Genomic DNA, 12,689 nt, shown 5'->3' with positions numbered 1-12,689 from the left:
TCGCTTCGCGAGACCTCACGGCGAAGGCGTGTTGTACACGGCGTTGTGCAGCGTCGGCGACAACGGCGCCGCGGCGCTCAACCCTGCGCGTCTCGGCGTGAGGACGCGCTCAGTCGTCTTCAACGGCGACATCACGAGCTTCGCGGGGTTTTCCTTCTCCTTCTCTTTCTCCGCGGACGACGGCGGGGTGCCAATCTTCTCGGATACCATCGCCTTCGCGGCTTCCGCCTCGGCGATTTCCGCCGCCGCTTTTGCTTCCGCGTCGGCAACAGCCTTCGCTTCCGCGTCGGCGATAGCCTTCGCTTCCGCGTCGGCGATAGCCTTCGCTTCCGCGTCGGCGATAGCCTTCGCTTCCGCGTCGGCGACAGCCTTCGCTTCCTTCGCTTTCTTCCTCTGCGCCTCCTCCTCCTCGACCTTATCCTTCGCCGCGGCGACGCGAACCTCCGACCACGCCACTTTTTGCTCCGCCTTCGTCTTCGCCTCCACCTCGACGCCCGCGGCGGCGGCGAGCTCCGCGGCGGCGCGCGCCTTCATCACCTCCGCGTCCGCTTTCGCCTTCGCCGCGGTCGCCTCCGCGGCCGCGCGCGCCGCCTCCGCCTCCGCGAGCGTCTTCGCGCGCGCCGCGGCGAGAATCTCCGCCTCCACGCGCGCCTTTGCGTCCGACTCCGCCGCTATTCGCGCGTCCTTCTCCTTCTCATTCGCCGCCGCCGCCGCGTTCGGCGACAACACCGGCTCGGTTGGGGTGCTCGGGACCTCCCTCGCGGCGGACTCCAACGCCTTCGCCTTGAAAGACGCCTTCGCCTCCGCTCTCGCTCTCTCCCACGCCCTCGCCTCCGCCTCCGCCTCCGCGCGCCTGACGTCCGCGAGCTCGTCCATCTTTTTCGCCTTTTCTAAAACCGCCGGCGGCGCGCTCGGCGTCGCCGCCGCTTCAGCCGCCTCGTTCACCTCCTCCGCGTCTCTCTTCGCTTTCTCCCACGCCTTCGCTTTCGTCTCCTCGTCGAGCGGCGTGATCGTCGCCGCCTTCGAGGCGAGCTTCTGCGCGGCCATGGCGTCGATGAGTTCCTTGGACATGACCCCTCGCGACGCGCTCACGGGGACGTCCCTCTTGCAGTACAGATTCGCGCCCTGGCTGACGAACGTCTCCATGGACAAGGACACGCCGCACGTGACGCACTTGAAGCAGCCTTTGTGGTACTTGCTTCCGTCGACGTCGTAGGACTCCGCGGCGTACGCGGTCTTCGCGCAGCACGGGCACTTCGTGGACGCCGCGGCGGACGGGGACGAGAAGACGTCGCCTCCGAATTTGTGCTTCAGCGTGCGCACGTTCGCGGAGGCGTCGGACGAACCGTCGGCGTCCGCGCGCCACGACTTCTTCGGGTCCGCGACCCCGAACGCGTCCGCGTAGTTACCCTTCGTCGCGAAGAGCTGCTTGAAGTGGGGTTTGCAGTACATCTTGCCGCTCAGAGACGCGTAGTTCCCTAACGTGAGGACCTTGCTGCAGTGCTGGCAGCGGAAGCACGACTTGTGAAAGCAAACGCCATCCGCGACGAGCTTCTCGGCTTCGAACACGGACTTTTCGCACGCGACGCACTTCGGCGCGGCGACGGGCGTCCACCGCGCCTTCGCGGGCGTCTTCTTCTTGGCGAGCGGGCTCTGGACTTCGCTGTCCACGGTCATCGTGCTTCGCGCGTCGAGATCTGGCGCGCGGACGCGGTCTTCTCGGAGTTCCCCCCTCGACGGTTTCGAGTTTCAACGGCCGAAATTCGAGGCGGGATCAATCGGCTTCAGAAATCGCGATGAATTAATTTTTTTGATCGATACATTGATCAACGCTGAAAGCAAAAAAGTTGTGATACTACGAGCGCGATTTTCTAACTAAATTCTCATACGTAGGCCCTACCTTCTAAACGTACTACTCCGCGGGGACGACCGGCTCCAAGCTCGGCCACCTCCCGACGCCGTTCCCGCGTCCGCGCTTGCGCCACACCCCGACGACGCCGCCCCTCACCTGCGTCGCGCCGCCGCCGCCGCCGCCCTCGTCGCAGTAGAACGGTCGCGTGTTATCCCACACGAACGCGGCGTCGGCGACCTCCCTCACCAGCTTCAACCGCGATACCGGTCGCGCGCTCGTCGCCGCCTGAAGCGCGTCCCAGTACGCCCTCGTGACCCCCACGCCTCCCTCGCGGGCGTCGTCCGCGCGGCGTCTCCGGACGCGCTTCGTCCGCGACGACGCGCGCTTCGCGCTCTTACGGTTCAGGCCGACGGGCGCGAAGTCGCCGCAGAAGACGACGGTCGCGCCGAGCGCCTTGGCCGCGGCGGCGACGGGGACGAGGTCGTTGTCCGACGTCGCGAGCATCACGACGCGATCGACGCCACGCTCGCGGTCGAGACGCATGCCGTCGTACGTCGCGGCCGCGGCGTCGTAGACGTCGCGGAGACGCCGCGAGAGGTCCGCGACGCGCGCGTCGGCTTCGGCGTCGTCGTCTGACAGATAGCGCTCTTCTTCTTCAGCCCTGGGCGTGATGACGACTCGCCGGAGCTCGTCCTCGCTCGGCGCGTCGACGCCGTCTTCGCCTTCGCCTTCGCCTTCGCCCTCGCCGCGCGCGGCCGTCGCGCGCGCGAACGCGAGGACGTGCGCGGCCATCGCCATGTCCGCGGCGTCCGGCCCGTCGCCGCGCGCTCGGACGACGGACACGCCGACGGACGCGAGCGCGTCGGTCGTCGCGTCGCGACGACAGGCATCGAGCGTGACGTCGTTCCCGAACGCCTCGAACACGCGCACGCGCGACGCGGACGCCCTCGCGGGGTCGCCGCGAAGCGCGCCGCCGCCGAGCGCGCTCGCGGCGTCTCGCAGCCTGCGCGCCATCGTCGCTGCGGACGCCGGATCCGACGGCGGGCGGAGGTTGTCGAGATCCCAGTAGACCGCGACGACGGGGCCGTCCGATTCCGCCCCGCGGTCGTCGTCGTCGTCGTCCGTCGCCGTCGTCGTCGTCGTCGTCGCGCGCGCCCGGACGACCGGCGCTCGTCGTCGTCTCTTCGCGGAGGATCGCGGCGCGAGCCCTCGCGCGCCCGGCGCGGCCGCGAGGGTCGCCATCGCGCGTCGCCGACTGACGGCGCGGCGCCCCCGGAACGTGAACACGGCACCCTCTCTTCTGCCTCTCCGGCTCGTTCTTTTCGGATAGACCGACGACGACGATCCGCGTCGGACACCTCTCCGCGCGGCCGCACGCTCGGACGGGCGAGAATGACGACGCTCGCCGCGCGCGCGTCGCTCCGCGGCGCGAGGCCGCGCGCGTCGCGCTCGCTCCGCCGCGCGAGCTCGAGGAGCTCCCGTCCCGGGGCGCGGGGCGCGCGTCTCGCCGCGCGCGCGTCGTCCGCGGGAGGCTTCGCGAGATACGGCGTCAGGGAGGAGCAACCGGACGGGAGCTTCCTCGAGACGTACGGCATCTCGATCGACGGGAACGTCGGCCGAGAGACGCTGCGATTCGCGCCCGGGTCCGTCGCGGTGTCGCTCACGATCGCGCGCCCGCTCGGGATCGTGTTCGAGCAGGTGGAAGGGAAGGGCGTCGTCGCGGTCGAGCTCGTGGAGGGATCCAACGCCGCCGCCGCGGGCGCGCGCGCGGGCGACGTCCTGCGCCTCACGACCGCGGTCGCGAAGGGCAAGAGCACGGTCAAGGTGGGGAAGTGGCAGGTCGAGCCCTCAGTGGACATGCGCTCGAGAGGGGCGAACCGCGCGGCGTACTTCGCGTGCGACGGTCGGTCGTTCGACGCGGTGATGGACGCCGTCGTGAGCAACGGCGAGGAAGTCGATGGCGTCGCGTCGCCGACGGTGTCCCTGCTCCTGGAGCGGCCGGCGAGCGCGTGACCGCGGCGCGACGCGCGCGCCGTCTGACGTCTAATCCTACTCCGTTAACTTACCCCTATGAGTGACGACTACGCGCCCACGCCTCCGCGCACGCGCGCGTCCTCGTCCCGCGGCGGCGCGAGCGTGACGCGAAAGACCGCCGCGCGTTGCTCCGGGAACAGCTCGGCGAACGGCTCGGGCGGCTCCGGCGGCGGCGGCGCCCCCGGCTCCGCGACCTCCTCGAACGCGAGGCCGCACGCCGTCAGCTGCGCGAAGAAGTCGACGTCGCGCAGCTCGTACCGCCAGAGGGTGTGGCAGTATATGAACGCGGGTTCGAGCGCGAGCCGCCGAGACGCCGCGTCCGCGTCCGCGTCAGCGTCCGCGGCCGAAGCCGTCACTTCGTCTCGCGCGCGCGCCCTCGCCCTCTTCGCGCGCACGAGCAGCGCGCGCATCACCTTCGGGAGCGCGCGCGTCCCCGCGTCGTCGTACACGAGATCGCTCCCGATCATGAGATCCCACGGCGTCGAGTCGATCACCGAGGGACCGGGCGCCGCGTCCGTCCCGGTCGCGCGTCTCTCCTCGTCCTCGCGCGCGTACTCGTTCCAGTCGCACGCCGCGCACGTCACCGCGCCGTCGCGCCAGAGCCCTTTCCCTTCGTTCTTCGCGACGCATTTCTTCAGCCACTCCAACGCGCCGCCGGCTTCCATCTCCGTGAGCGCGACGACGCCGACGTCGCGCCGCGCGTTCCTCGCGATCGTCATGCCGAGAAAGCCGGTGCCGCTGCCGAGCTCGAGGACGTTCACCCCCGGTCGGTCCAGGCCCGTGGCGTCTCGCGTGCGCTCGAGGTAGTCGAGGAGGCGCCTCGCCGCGCCCCAGACCTGCCCCCCGGTCGTCGCGAACGTCGTCGTCTCCTGCGCGGTCGTCGAAGGACGGGATGGATGGCGCGACGCGAGGGACGAATGAAATGAATGTTAGTTCGGGCGCTTCCGTTCGCGCGGGGGGTCTCGCCGTCGGCGCGGAAGCGTCGACGAGGCGCGCGGCGCACCATGTACTCGAAGCTGTCGCACAGTTCGATGTCGTCGCGCTTCCATCGCGGTGGGTCCGCCATGGCGCCCGCCGAGCGCTTCGGCGAGTGAACGAGATCTGCCGCGTCGCGACGCGTTCGTGAAAAACTTTTCATCAGTCGCGCGCGCGCGCGCCGACGTCTCATCACTTGTCGCCGCGCGATCGATCGAACTCGGGTTCCGACGCGTCGTCGTCATGTCGAAACGCAAGGGCGGGTCGCACCTCGCGTCCGCGCTGGCGAAGTTCCAGTGCGCGCCCCCGCCCTCCCTCTCGCCCCTCCGCGCGCCTCGAATCGTACGTCCGTCTCGTCGCGCTGACGACGATCGCTCCGCCTCCTCTCCCCGCTCGCGTCTCGCAGGAAGGTGCAGGAGCAGGCGACGAAGATCCAGATCGACGCGTCGAAGGACCGCGCGCGACTCGACGCGCGATCGAACGCGCAGCAGGAGCGCCTGAAGAAGGCTGCGGAGGCGGAGCAGCGACTCAAGCAGGCGCGTCTCGACGAGATCTCGTCGATCCGCGCGCGACGAAATAGGGTTCCCTCCCTCCTCCTCCTCCTCGCGTCTGTCCGACCGCGACCCGCGCCCCGGGCCCTTCCCCTCTCATCCTCCTCCTCTCTCCTCCTCTCACTCTTCCGTCCGCAGGAGCGCGAGCTCGCGGAGCGCGCGCTCGCGCCGCCGACGCACGCGCACGAGGTGGCGACGTCCATCTTGATGAAACAAAAGCGCGTCATGGACCTCCTGGCCAAGACGCGCAAGCCGTTCAACGCCGTGGAGCTCCGCAACGAGCTCGGGTTCCCCGTGGACGTCCCGGAGCTGTGGGACATGCTCCTCCACAACGATAAGCTCTTCTACGACGAGCGCGTCAAGCGTTTCTCGTACAAGGCGAAGCACGCGCTCGCGGACCGCAGAGAGATGCTCGCGTTCATACAAAAACGCCAGGACGGCGTGTTGGTGGAGGACGTCGTCGACGCCTACGCCAACGCGCTCGACGACGCGGAGGCGCTCATCGAGGCCAAGCTCGTGATGACGCTGCACAACGCGGAGACGCGGAAGCGGGTGCTGTACCCGCTGGACGACGCGTACGAGGCTGGCGACGTGTCGGAGACGACCGCCGGGTTGTTTCACGGCGTGGAGCTGCCCGCGGAGGACGACGCGTTCGACGCCGCGCTGCGGGCGATCGGGGAGGAACCCGCGCCGAGGCGGGACACGAGGGGGGGGAAGACGGAGGACGACGACGAGTTCGACGCGGAAGGTAACAGGAAGATTAAGACGAAGAAGAAGAGGGCGGTGAACTTTGAGCGGATGAAGCTCACGAACGTGCACTTGCCGGAGATGTTCAAAAAAGGCGCCGCGGGGGACGGCGTCGACAGGCTGGACGGGTGACGCGACGCTCGCGTCGGTCGGTTCGCTCGTTCGTTCCCGTCCGTCGACGACGCACACGAAACACGCCGCAGTAGTCGTAGCGCGGCGCGTGTAGTAGCGCGGGTTTGAGATGCATTTTCTTCAAATCATATTAAGACAACGTGATGAAATATACGTAAACGACGAACGCTCTGCTCGTTCCGAGCCCGCGTTCGACTTCTTCACCGTACTTCCGGAAGTACGGAGTATGTGTCAATGCTCCCCGTTTCGACCCGACGCGCTGGCGAGTCCACGGCGAGCGGTGCTACCCGATGGATGCGATGCGGTGCTATGAAAAGGTCGGTCGGCCTGCCCTCACGCCGCGGCGTACGTCAGCGCCTGCGCGGGGTCGCTCGCCGGCGGCGAAAGCAGTTCGTCCCGAGCCCCGTTTTGGTTCGTCAGCGCCGGCGTCGTCGGCGGCGCGTACCCGCCCGCCGCCGCCGCCGCCGCCGCCGCCGCGGAGTTCACCGCGAACCCGGCCACCTTCGCCGGTCGCTTCGCCGGAGGGGGCTCGAACGCGAACGCGCGGTCGTCCTCCTCGCGCGCGCGCTTCTCGCGGTCGCTCGTCGCCGCCGCCGCCGCCTCGGTCGCGATGGCGACCACCGCGCTCGGGCTCGCGGGCTTCTCCGCGTCCGTGTCCGCGTTCGAGGGCGCGGCGTTCATCTCCTCGCCCTTCTCCTCGACGGCCGCCGCGTCCGCGACGGCGCCGACGCCGGCATCGACGCCGGCGCCCACGTTGGTTGGGCTTTCGGTTTCGACGCCGACGCCGACGCCGTCGACGGCGTCCCCGCGCGCCGCCGCCTGCGCCTCGAGCCGCGCGAGCTTCCCGAGCGACACCGCGTGCGCCTTGGCCTCGGCGACGTACAACGCGGCGACGGCGTCGACGCCCGCGGAGCCCGCGGTGGCGGCCGTCTCCGCCGCGATCGCGCGCGCGCCGAACGCGGCCACCTCCTCGACGATGGACACCAAGCGCGCTTCCACGGCGACCGTCATCGCCTTGCCGGACGCCTCCGCGGCTCGCGCGATCTCCTCCACGGAGGCGGCGCCGGCGGCGACCGCCGCCGCGGCGGCGGCGTCCGCCTCGAGCTTCGTCACCTTCGCCTCGAGCAGCGCGAGCTTTGCGGACGCGCGCGCTTCGTTCGCCTTCGCGGTCGCCGCCTCCGCGGAGACAATCTCCAGCGCGTTCTCCATCGCCGCGCTGCCGTCGAAGTCGCCGCCGCGAGGGGGAACCGCGCCCGGCGCCGCGACGGGGGCGAACCCGCCCGCCATCGCCGCCGCCGCCGCCGCCGCCGCCGCGTGCGGGTTCATCGGCGCCGGGGACTGGAACAGCGCCTGCTGCGCGTCGTTCATCTGCATGTGCTGGTGCATCGCGAACAGCTGCGACTGCGCCGGGGTCCCGAGCGCGCCGCCGAACGCGCTAAAGTACTGCGCCATGTGCGCCGCCGCCGCCGCCGCCGCGTCGACGTCGACGCCGGCGCCGGCGCCGCGCTCCGCCGACGGCGGCGCCGAGTTCACGAGCGCGCTCATCGCCGCCGCGGCCGGACGCATCGAAGGGCTCGCGGCCGCCATCGCGCCGCCGCTCAAGAACGACGCGCGCCGCGCGTTGTGCGTCGGCGAGCGAAGATGCAGCGGGCTCGGCGGCGGCATCCCGCCGACTTGCGTGAGCGCGTCGAGGAGCACGCCCATCCCGCCGGCGTCCCCCGCGCTCGCGACGCGCTTCAGCGGCGACATCGGCGTCGACGGGACCCGCCACGGCGTCCCTTTGGACTCCTTCCCCGGGGTGTGACCGATCGACACGCGCTCGAGCTTCCCGCTGCCGTCCAGAGACTTCCGGGATCCCCCCGAGCCGCCGACGACGACGCGCATCGCGCTCGCGGCGTTGGCGCCGCCGTGGCACGCGCATCCCTCGTCCGGAACCTTCACGACGAGGCACTCCTCCGACTTGGGAGCCTTCGCGTCGATGATCTCCACTTGGCAGATGAGCGGGCACAGCCCGAGCGCGTCGAGGTTGAACTTGATGACCGTGAACAGGTACTGGTCGTCGTTGCCGTATCGGTTCCGGTCGAGGTTGGTGGAGTACTCGTTGCCGTCGTCGTCCGCGAGCTGGTGCCTTCGGAGCTCGTCCGGGACCCGGTGCGTCCCGGTGCTGAGCGCGACAACCTTCGTGCGGCGCGTGTTCACGGACAGTGCCTTGAGGATGTTGCGCGCGCCTTGCTTGCGGTTGACCTCCGCGGTGTGGATAGCCTTGAGAACCTGGCAGAGCGGAGCGGAGGAGAAGGAAAAGAGGATTTTTGTGGGGCGTCAGCGAGGTTTCTCCGACAGGCCACGCGCGGCGCGGCCTTGCGCTTTCTCCGAGAACGACGAAGGGACGGGATCGCGGCGACGCGCGATCGGCGCGTTCGACGCGCCGCGCGCGCGCGAATTCGCAGCGCTCGCGCGACGACGCCGTCGGACGACCGCGGGGTATCGATCGCGGCGAGTTCAGCGCGCGATCGACGCCGCGATCGCGCGCGGATCGCCCCGGAAGTTTTAGGCGCGAAAGCGCGCGCCCTCGGTGGAGGTCACGGAAGGAAGAGCAGCGGTCGGAGGTTGGATGGCTGGATCCGGGCCGATCCATCGCGCTCGGATCGCATCGCCGCGCACCTGAAGGAACGCAGACGTGACGGACGCGCACGCGAACGTCTTGTCCGGAAGCTTCTCGCGCGTGCCCGGGGTGAGCGCGTGGGTGTAATGCTCCCAGTTGAATCGCGCGCGGTACCTGCGCGACGACGGGGCGAGGCGAGGGAAAAAGAATGGTCGTCAGAGGAGACGGACGCGGACGCCGATTGGGGGAAGTCTCGCGTCGCGCGCGCGCGTTCGCGGCGGCCGCGCGGTGCGATACGCGCCACCCGCGGCCGATACCCCGCGCCGTTCGCAAGAACAGGACGCGTTCTCGAGTCCGGGAGAAAATCCGGGGAAACGACCCGGGCTGGGACGCACAAGAGCTGGTTGTTCGTCGGTCGCGAGCTGCGCGGCGCGTCGTCGGTCGCCGCGGCCGTCGCCTTCGCGGGCTTCTTCGCGGACGCCGCGGCTTTCGCCCCCGGCTTCGGCGCGGATTTGGACGCGTTCGAGTCGTTCCCGATGTCGCCGTCCGTCGTGGGCGTCTTCGCGTTGCTCTTCTTCGTCGACTTCGCCTTCGAGCGGCCGGCGGTATCCGCGCCCGCGCTCGCGGCGGCGTTCTCCGCGCCCGCCGCGAGCGCCGGATGCCGCGCGGGGTCCGCGGTCGTCTCGGCGGATCCGTCGGAAGACGGAGGTTCCGCGGGCGCGCTCCTGCGCGAGGGCTTCCTCTCGTGCTGCTCCACGCCGCTCGTGTCGAAGTCCTGTGGGGTAAAAATAGGCGGAAGAGAGGGTGAGCGCGCGGTCGCGATGCGCGCGCCGCGCGGCGGAACCCGCGCGACGACGTTGCAGGCACGACCGGGAAAGTCAGATTCCCCGAGAACGCACCTTCATCGCCGGAGGACGACGCTCGCGCTTCCCCGCGAGGGGCGCGGGCGGCGGCGCGACCGCGGATGATCGCTTCGCCCTCGGCGCGACGGCCGGGACGGCTTCGGTAAGGGCGGACATGACGGTCAGCCTCGGTGCGGCGCTCGAACACGCGCGCGGGTTGAAGTGACCTCGCATTCTCTTCCGGAACTCTGTCGGGTTCTCCGCTGGCACCTCCTGCAGGATTCTCCGAACGTCGCGGGCTGTCTGTTTGCCCATTGCCGATATCGTACTGCTAGTACGAAAAAAATTTAGGCGGGAAAAATTCAAATCGTAAACGAAACGACGGGCTTTTTTTTCGTTGACGAGCTGGATTTTGCCTGGATTTTGCGATGTTAGCTACGCACGATCGCGCAATCGAGACTCACCCTGAAGAACGAAGCACTGCACTGTTCCTATCAACAGTTCGGTCGTCAAAAGCCTTCATTCACTATACAAAGCCTTCACTATACACTCCGCGCGCGTCTCGATCTCCTCGTTCGCGCGCGCACTCCCGGTCCCGGTGGGGTCGCGATCAAACGAACCCACCAACACTCTAGTCCCTCAACGATCCCTTCGGCTTGCGTCCTCGTTTTTTTCCACCCGTCGACGGGGTCGGCGTCTTCGCCGCCCCCTTCGACCCGGATCCCGGCGGCCGCCCGCGCGGCCGCTTCCCCTCGACCGGCGACAGCGCGCTCGCCGCCCCCGGGGCTTTCGGCTTCGGCCGACCGAGGAGCTTCATCGCAGCCGTCGGCGTCGACACCTTCGGCGCCGCTCTCGGAGATTTCGCCGCCGCCGCCGCCGTCGCCTTATTCTTCGACCCGGGCGGGCGGCCTCGTTTCTTCTGCGTGGACGTCACCTTCGCGGCGAGCTGCCCGAGCGGTACGTCATCATCCTCGGGGCCCACCGCCGCGGGCGTCTTCGGCGTCTTCGGAGGCCGTCCGCGAGGCTTCTTCCCGGCCGTCGTCGCCGGCGTCGCCGCCGCGGCTTTGTTCGCGCTGCCGGGCGGGCGGCCGCGGCCGCGCTTCGCCGGCGTCGGCGTCGTCGTCGCCGGCGTCGTCGTCGCAGCCGCCTTAGGGGGGCGTCCCCGACCGCGCTTCGGCGTTCCCGCGGCGGCAGCCTCCGCCGCGACCTTCGTCGCCTTGTTCTTCGCCCCTGGCGGCCTTCCCGGTTTCTTTTTCGGCGGCAACAACTTCGACAGAGGGACGTCATCGTCCTCCGCGGTGACGACGACGACGGACGGCGGCGGCTTCGTCGCGGACTTTGGCGGGCGCCCGCGCTTTTTCTTCATCGGCGTCGTCTGCACCACCGCGAGCGCCGCGGACTTCGGCGGGCGGCCTCGCTTCTTCTGCGTGGACGTCACCTTCGCGGCGAGCTGCCCGATCGGGACGTCGTCGTCCTCGGGGCCCACCGCCGCGGGCGTCTTCGGAGGCCGTCCGCGAGGATTCTTCCCGGCCGTCGTCGCCGGCGTCGCCGCCGCGGCCTTGTTCGCGCTGCCGGGCGGGCGGCCGCGGCCGCGCTTCGCCGGCGTCGGCGTCGTCGTCGCCGGCGTCGCAGTCGCCTTAGGGGGGCGTCCCCGACCGCGCTTCGGCGTTCCCGCGGCGGCGGCGTCCGCCGCGACCTTCGTCGCCTTGTTCTTCGCCCCGGGCGGCCTTCCCGGTTTTCGCTTCGGTGGCAACAACTTCGACAGAGGGACGTCATCGTCCTCCGCGGTGACGACGACGACGGACGGCGGCGGACTCGTCGCGGGCGGCGCCTTCGGCGGGCGCCCGCGCTTCTTCGCCGGCGACTTCACGACCATCCGACTTATCGGGACGTCGTCGTCCGAGTCCGCGCGCAACTTCCCGCTCGGTCCCGGGCTCGCGGCGGCGAGCATGATGCCGCGAATCGCGCCCTGCACCGAATTCGCGATGCCTCTCGCCGCGGCGCCGAAGCCGCCGTCGCCGCCCTTCGCGCGTTTCTCCGCGGCGGGGCCCGACGCCTTCGGCGGCCTGCCGCGTTTCTTCCCCGACGTCGGCGGCGTCGCGACGATCTTCTCCTTCGCCTTCGCCTTCTCCGTCGACGCTGTTTGCACCGGCGCTGCTGGCGTCACCCTCGCGGATATATCCTTCACGAACTTTCCGTACCCGCACTCCGCGAAGGTCCCGCTCGCGGCGAGGGCCTGGCACGACTCTTGCAGCGTCCGCCTCGCGTCGGCGACGGCGCTCTTCTTCGCGCCCTTCGCGACGACGGTGACCCAGCTCTCCGTCAGGCTCCCCGCGAGTCCCCGCCCCATCTTCGCCTTGTCCACGCGCACGGTCATCGTGTGCATCTCCAGTTCGATCGATTTCGCGCCCGCGCCGACTTTCGAGGCGACGCGCGGCCCCTCCGCGGTGACGAGCACGGACTTCTTGATCTTGTGCGTGTTGACGTTGAACCCGGCTCTGGCGAGGACCGCCTCGGCAGCCTTGACGTCGTCCGCGACGAGCGGCGCGCTCAGGTCGCAGAGACCCGGGTTGTTGCCGTCTTTGCTCGCGACGACTCGCACGGACACCGCGCCGTTCGCGTCGTGCGTCGGGAGCGTCAGCGTCGCGTCGTCGTGGAGCGGGAGGAAGGAAATCTTCTCGTCGGACGCGCTCGCGTCTTTCAGCGACTCGTGCGGGACGTAGTGCGCGCCGGACTTGGCGAGCGCGCTCAGGTCGCGGCGCTTCAGCTCCCCGGCGGACGCGGGCTTGTAGAAGACCCGGTACTCGAACCCCATCGTGCGTGCGACGGCGTGCGCGATCGGCGTCTGGGGGGCAATTCTCGTAATTCGCGTCCAAATTATTTTCCAGCGCCCGCTGCGTCAGTATAAATGCCCATATCGACGTCCCAACCCCTATCCTTTTTAAATTCGAGAT

At 69.7% G+C, this 12,689-nt stretch overlaps 7 protein-coding genes across 7 annotated transcripts; 2 read left to right on the top strand and 5 right to left on the bottom strand.

Moving 5' to 3' along the window:
- Positions 1-15: 15 nt before the first annotated feature.
- MICPUCDRAFT_50072 (uncharacterized protein) lies at positions 16-1,677 on the bottom strand (the record flags this gene model as incomplete). Its single annotated transcript, XM_003054856.1, has 1 exon — positions 16-1,677. The coding sequence occupies one exon, from the start codon at positions 1,675-1,677 to the stop codon at positions 16-18; it is 1,662 nt and encodes a 553-aa protein (XP_003054902.1).
- A 235-nt stretch (positions 1,678-1,912) lies between these two features.
- Positions 1,913-3,094, bottom strand: MICPUCDRAFT_50071 (uncharacterized protein; the record flags this gene model as incomplete). Its single annotated transcript, XM_003054855.1, has 1 exon — positions 1,913-3,094. One exon carries the CDS (start codon positions 3,092-3,094, stop codon positions 1,913-1,915), a length of 1,182 nt encoding a protein of 393 aa, XP_003054901.1.
- Positions 3,095-3,244: 150 nt separating this feature from the next.
- MICPUCDRAFT_50070 (uncharacterized protein) lies at positions 3,245-3,865 on the top strand (the record flags this gene model as incomplete). Its single annotated transcript, XM_003055396.1, has 1 exon — positions 3,245-3,865. One exon carries the CDS (start codon positions 3,245-3,247, stop codon positions 3,863-3,865), a length of 621 nt encoding a protein of 206 aa, XP_003055442.1.
- Positions 3,866-3,933: 68 nt separating this feature from the next.
- Positions 3,934-4,952, bottom strand: MICPUCDRAFT_50069 (uncharacterized protein; the record flags this gene model as incomplete). The annotated part of the gene is made up of 2 exons (XM_003054854.1): positions 3,934-4,755; positions 4,890-4,952. The coding sequence occupies 2 exons, from the start codon at positions 4,950-4,952 to the stop codon at positions 3,934-3,936; spliced, it is 885 nt and encodes a 294-aa protein (XP_003054900.1).
- A 667-nt stretch (positions 4,953-5,619) lies between these two features.
- On the top strand, positions 5,620-6,291 carry MICPUCDRAFT_13253 (uncharacterized protein; the record flags this gene model as incomplete). The annotated part of the gene is made up of 1 exon (XM_003055395.1): positions 5,620-6,291. One exon carries the CDS (start codon positions 5,620-5,622, stop codon positions 6,289-6,291), a length of 672 nt encoding a protein of 223 aa, XP_003055441.1.
- Positions 6,292-6,397: 106 nt separating this feature from the next.
- Positions 6,398-9,912, bottom strand: MICPUCDRAFT_46186 (uncharacterized protein; the record flags this gene model as incomplete). The annotated part of the gene is made up of 4 exons (XM_003054853.1): positions 6,398-8,562; positions 8,953-9,067; positions 9,289-9,668; positions 9,793-9,912. The coding sequence occupies 4 exons, from the start codon at positions 9,910-9,912 to the stop codon at positions 6,625-6,627; spliced, it is 2,553 nt and encodes an 850-aa protein (XP_003054899.1). The 3' UTR covers positions 6,398-6,624.
- A 454-nt stretch (positions 9,913-10,366) lies between these two features.
- Positions 10,367-12,550, bottom strand: MICPUCDRAFT_50066 (uncharacterized protein; the record flags this gene model as incomplete). Its single annotated transcript, XM_003054852.1, has 1 exon — positions 10,367-12,550. One exon carries the CDS (start codon positions 12,548-12,550, stop codon positions 10,367-10,369), a length of 2,184 nt encoding a protein of 727 aa, XP_003054898.1.
- Between the last annotated feature and the right edge of the window lie 139 nt (positions 12,551-12,689).

Source organism: Micromonas pusilla, assembly GCF_000151265.4.
Source record: "Micromonas pusilla CCMP1545 genomic scaffold MICPUCscaffold_1, whole genome shotgun sequence".
NCBI lineage: Eukaryota > Viridiplantae > Chlorophyta > Mamiellophyceae > Mamiellales > Mamiellaceae > Micromonas > Micromonas pusilla.
Note: the sequence above shows the minus strand (reverse complement) of the source record. Positions and strands in the feature narration are given on the sequence as shown.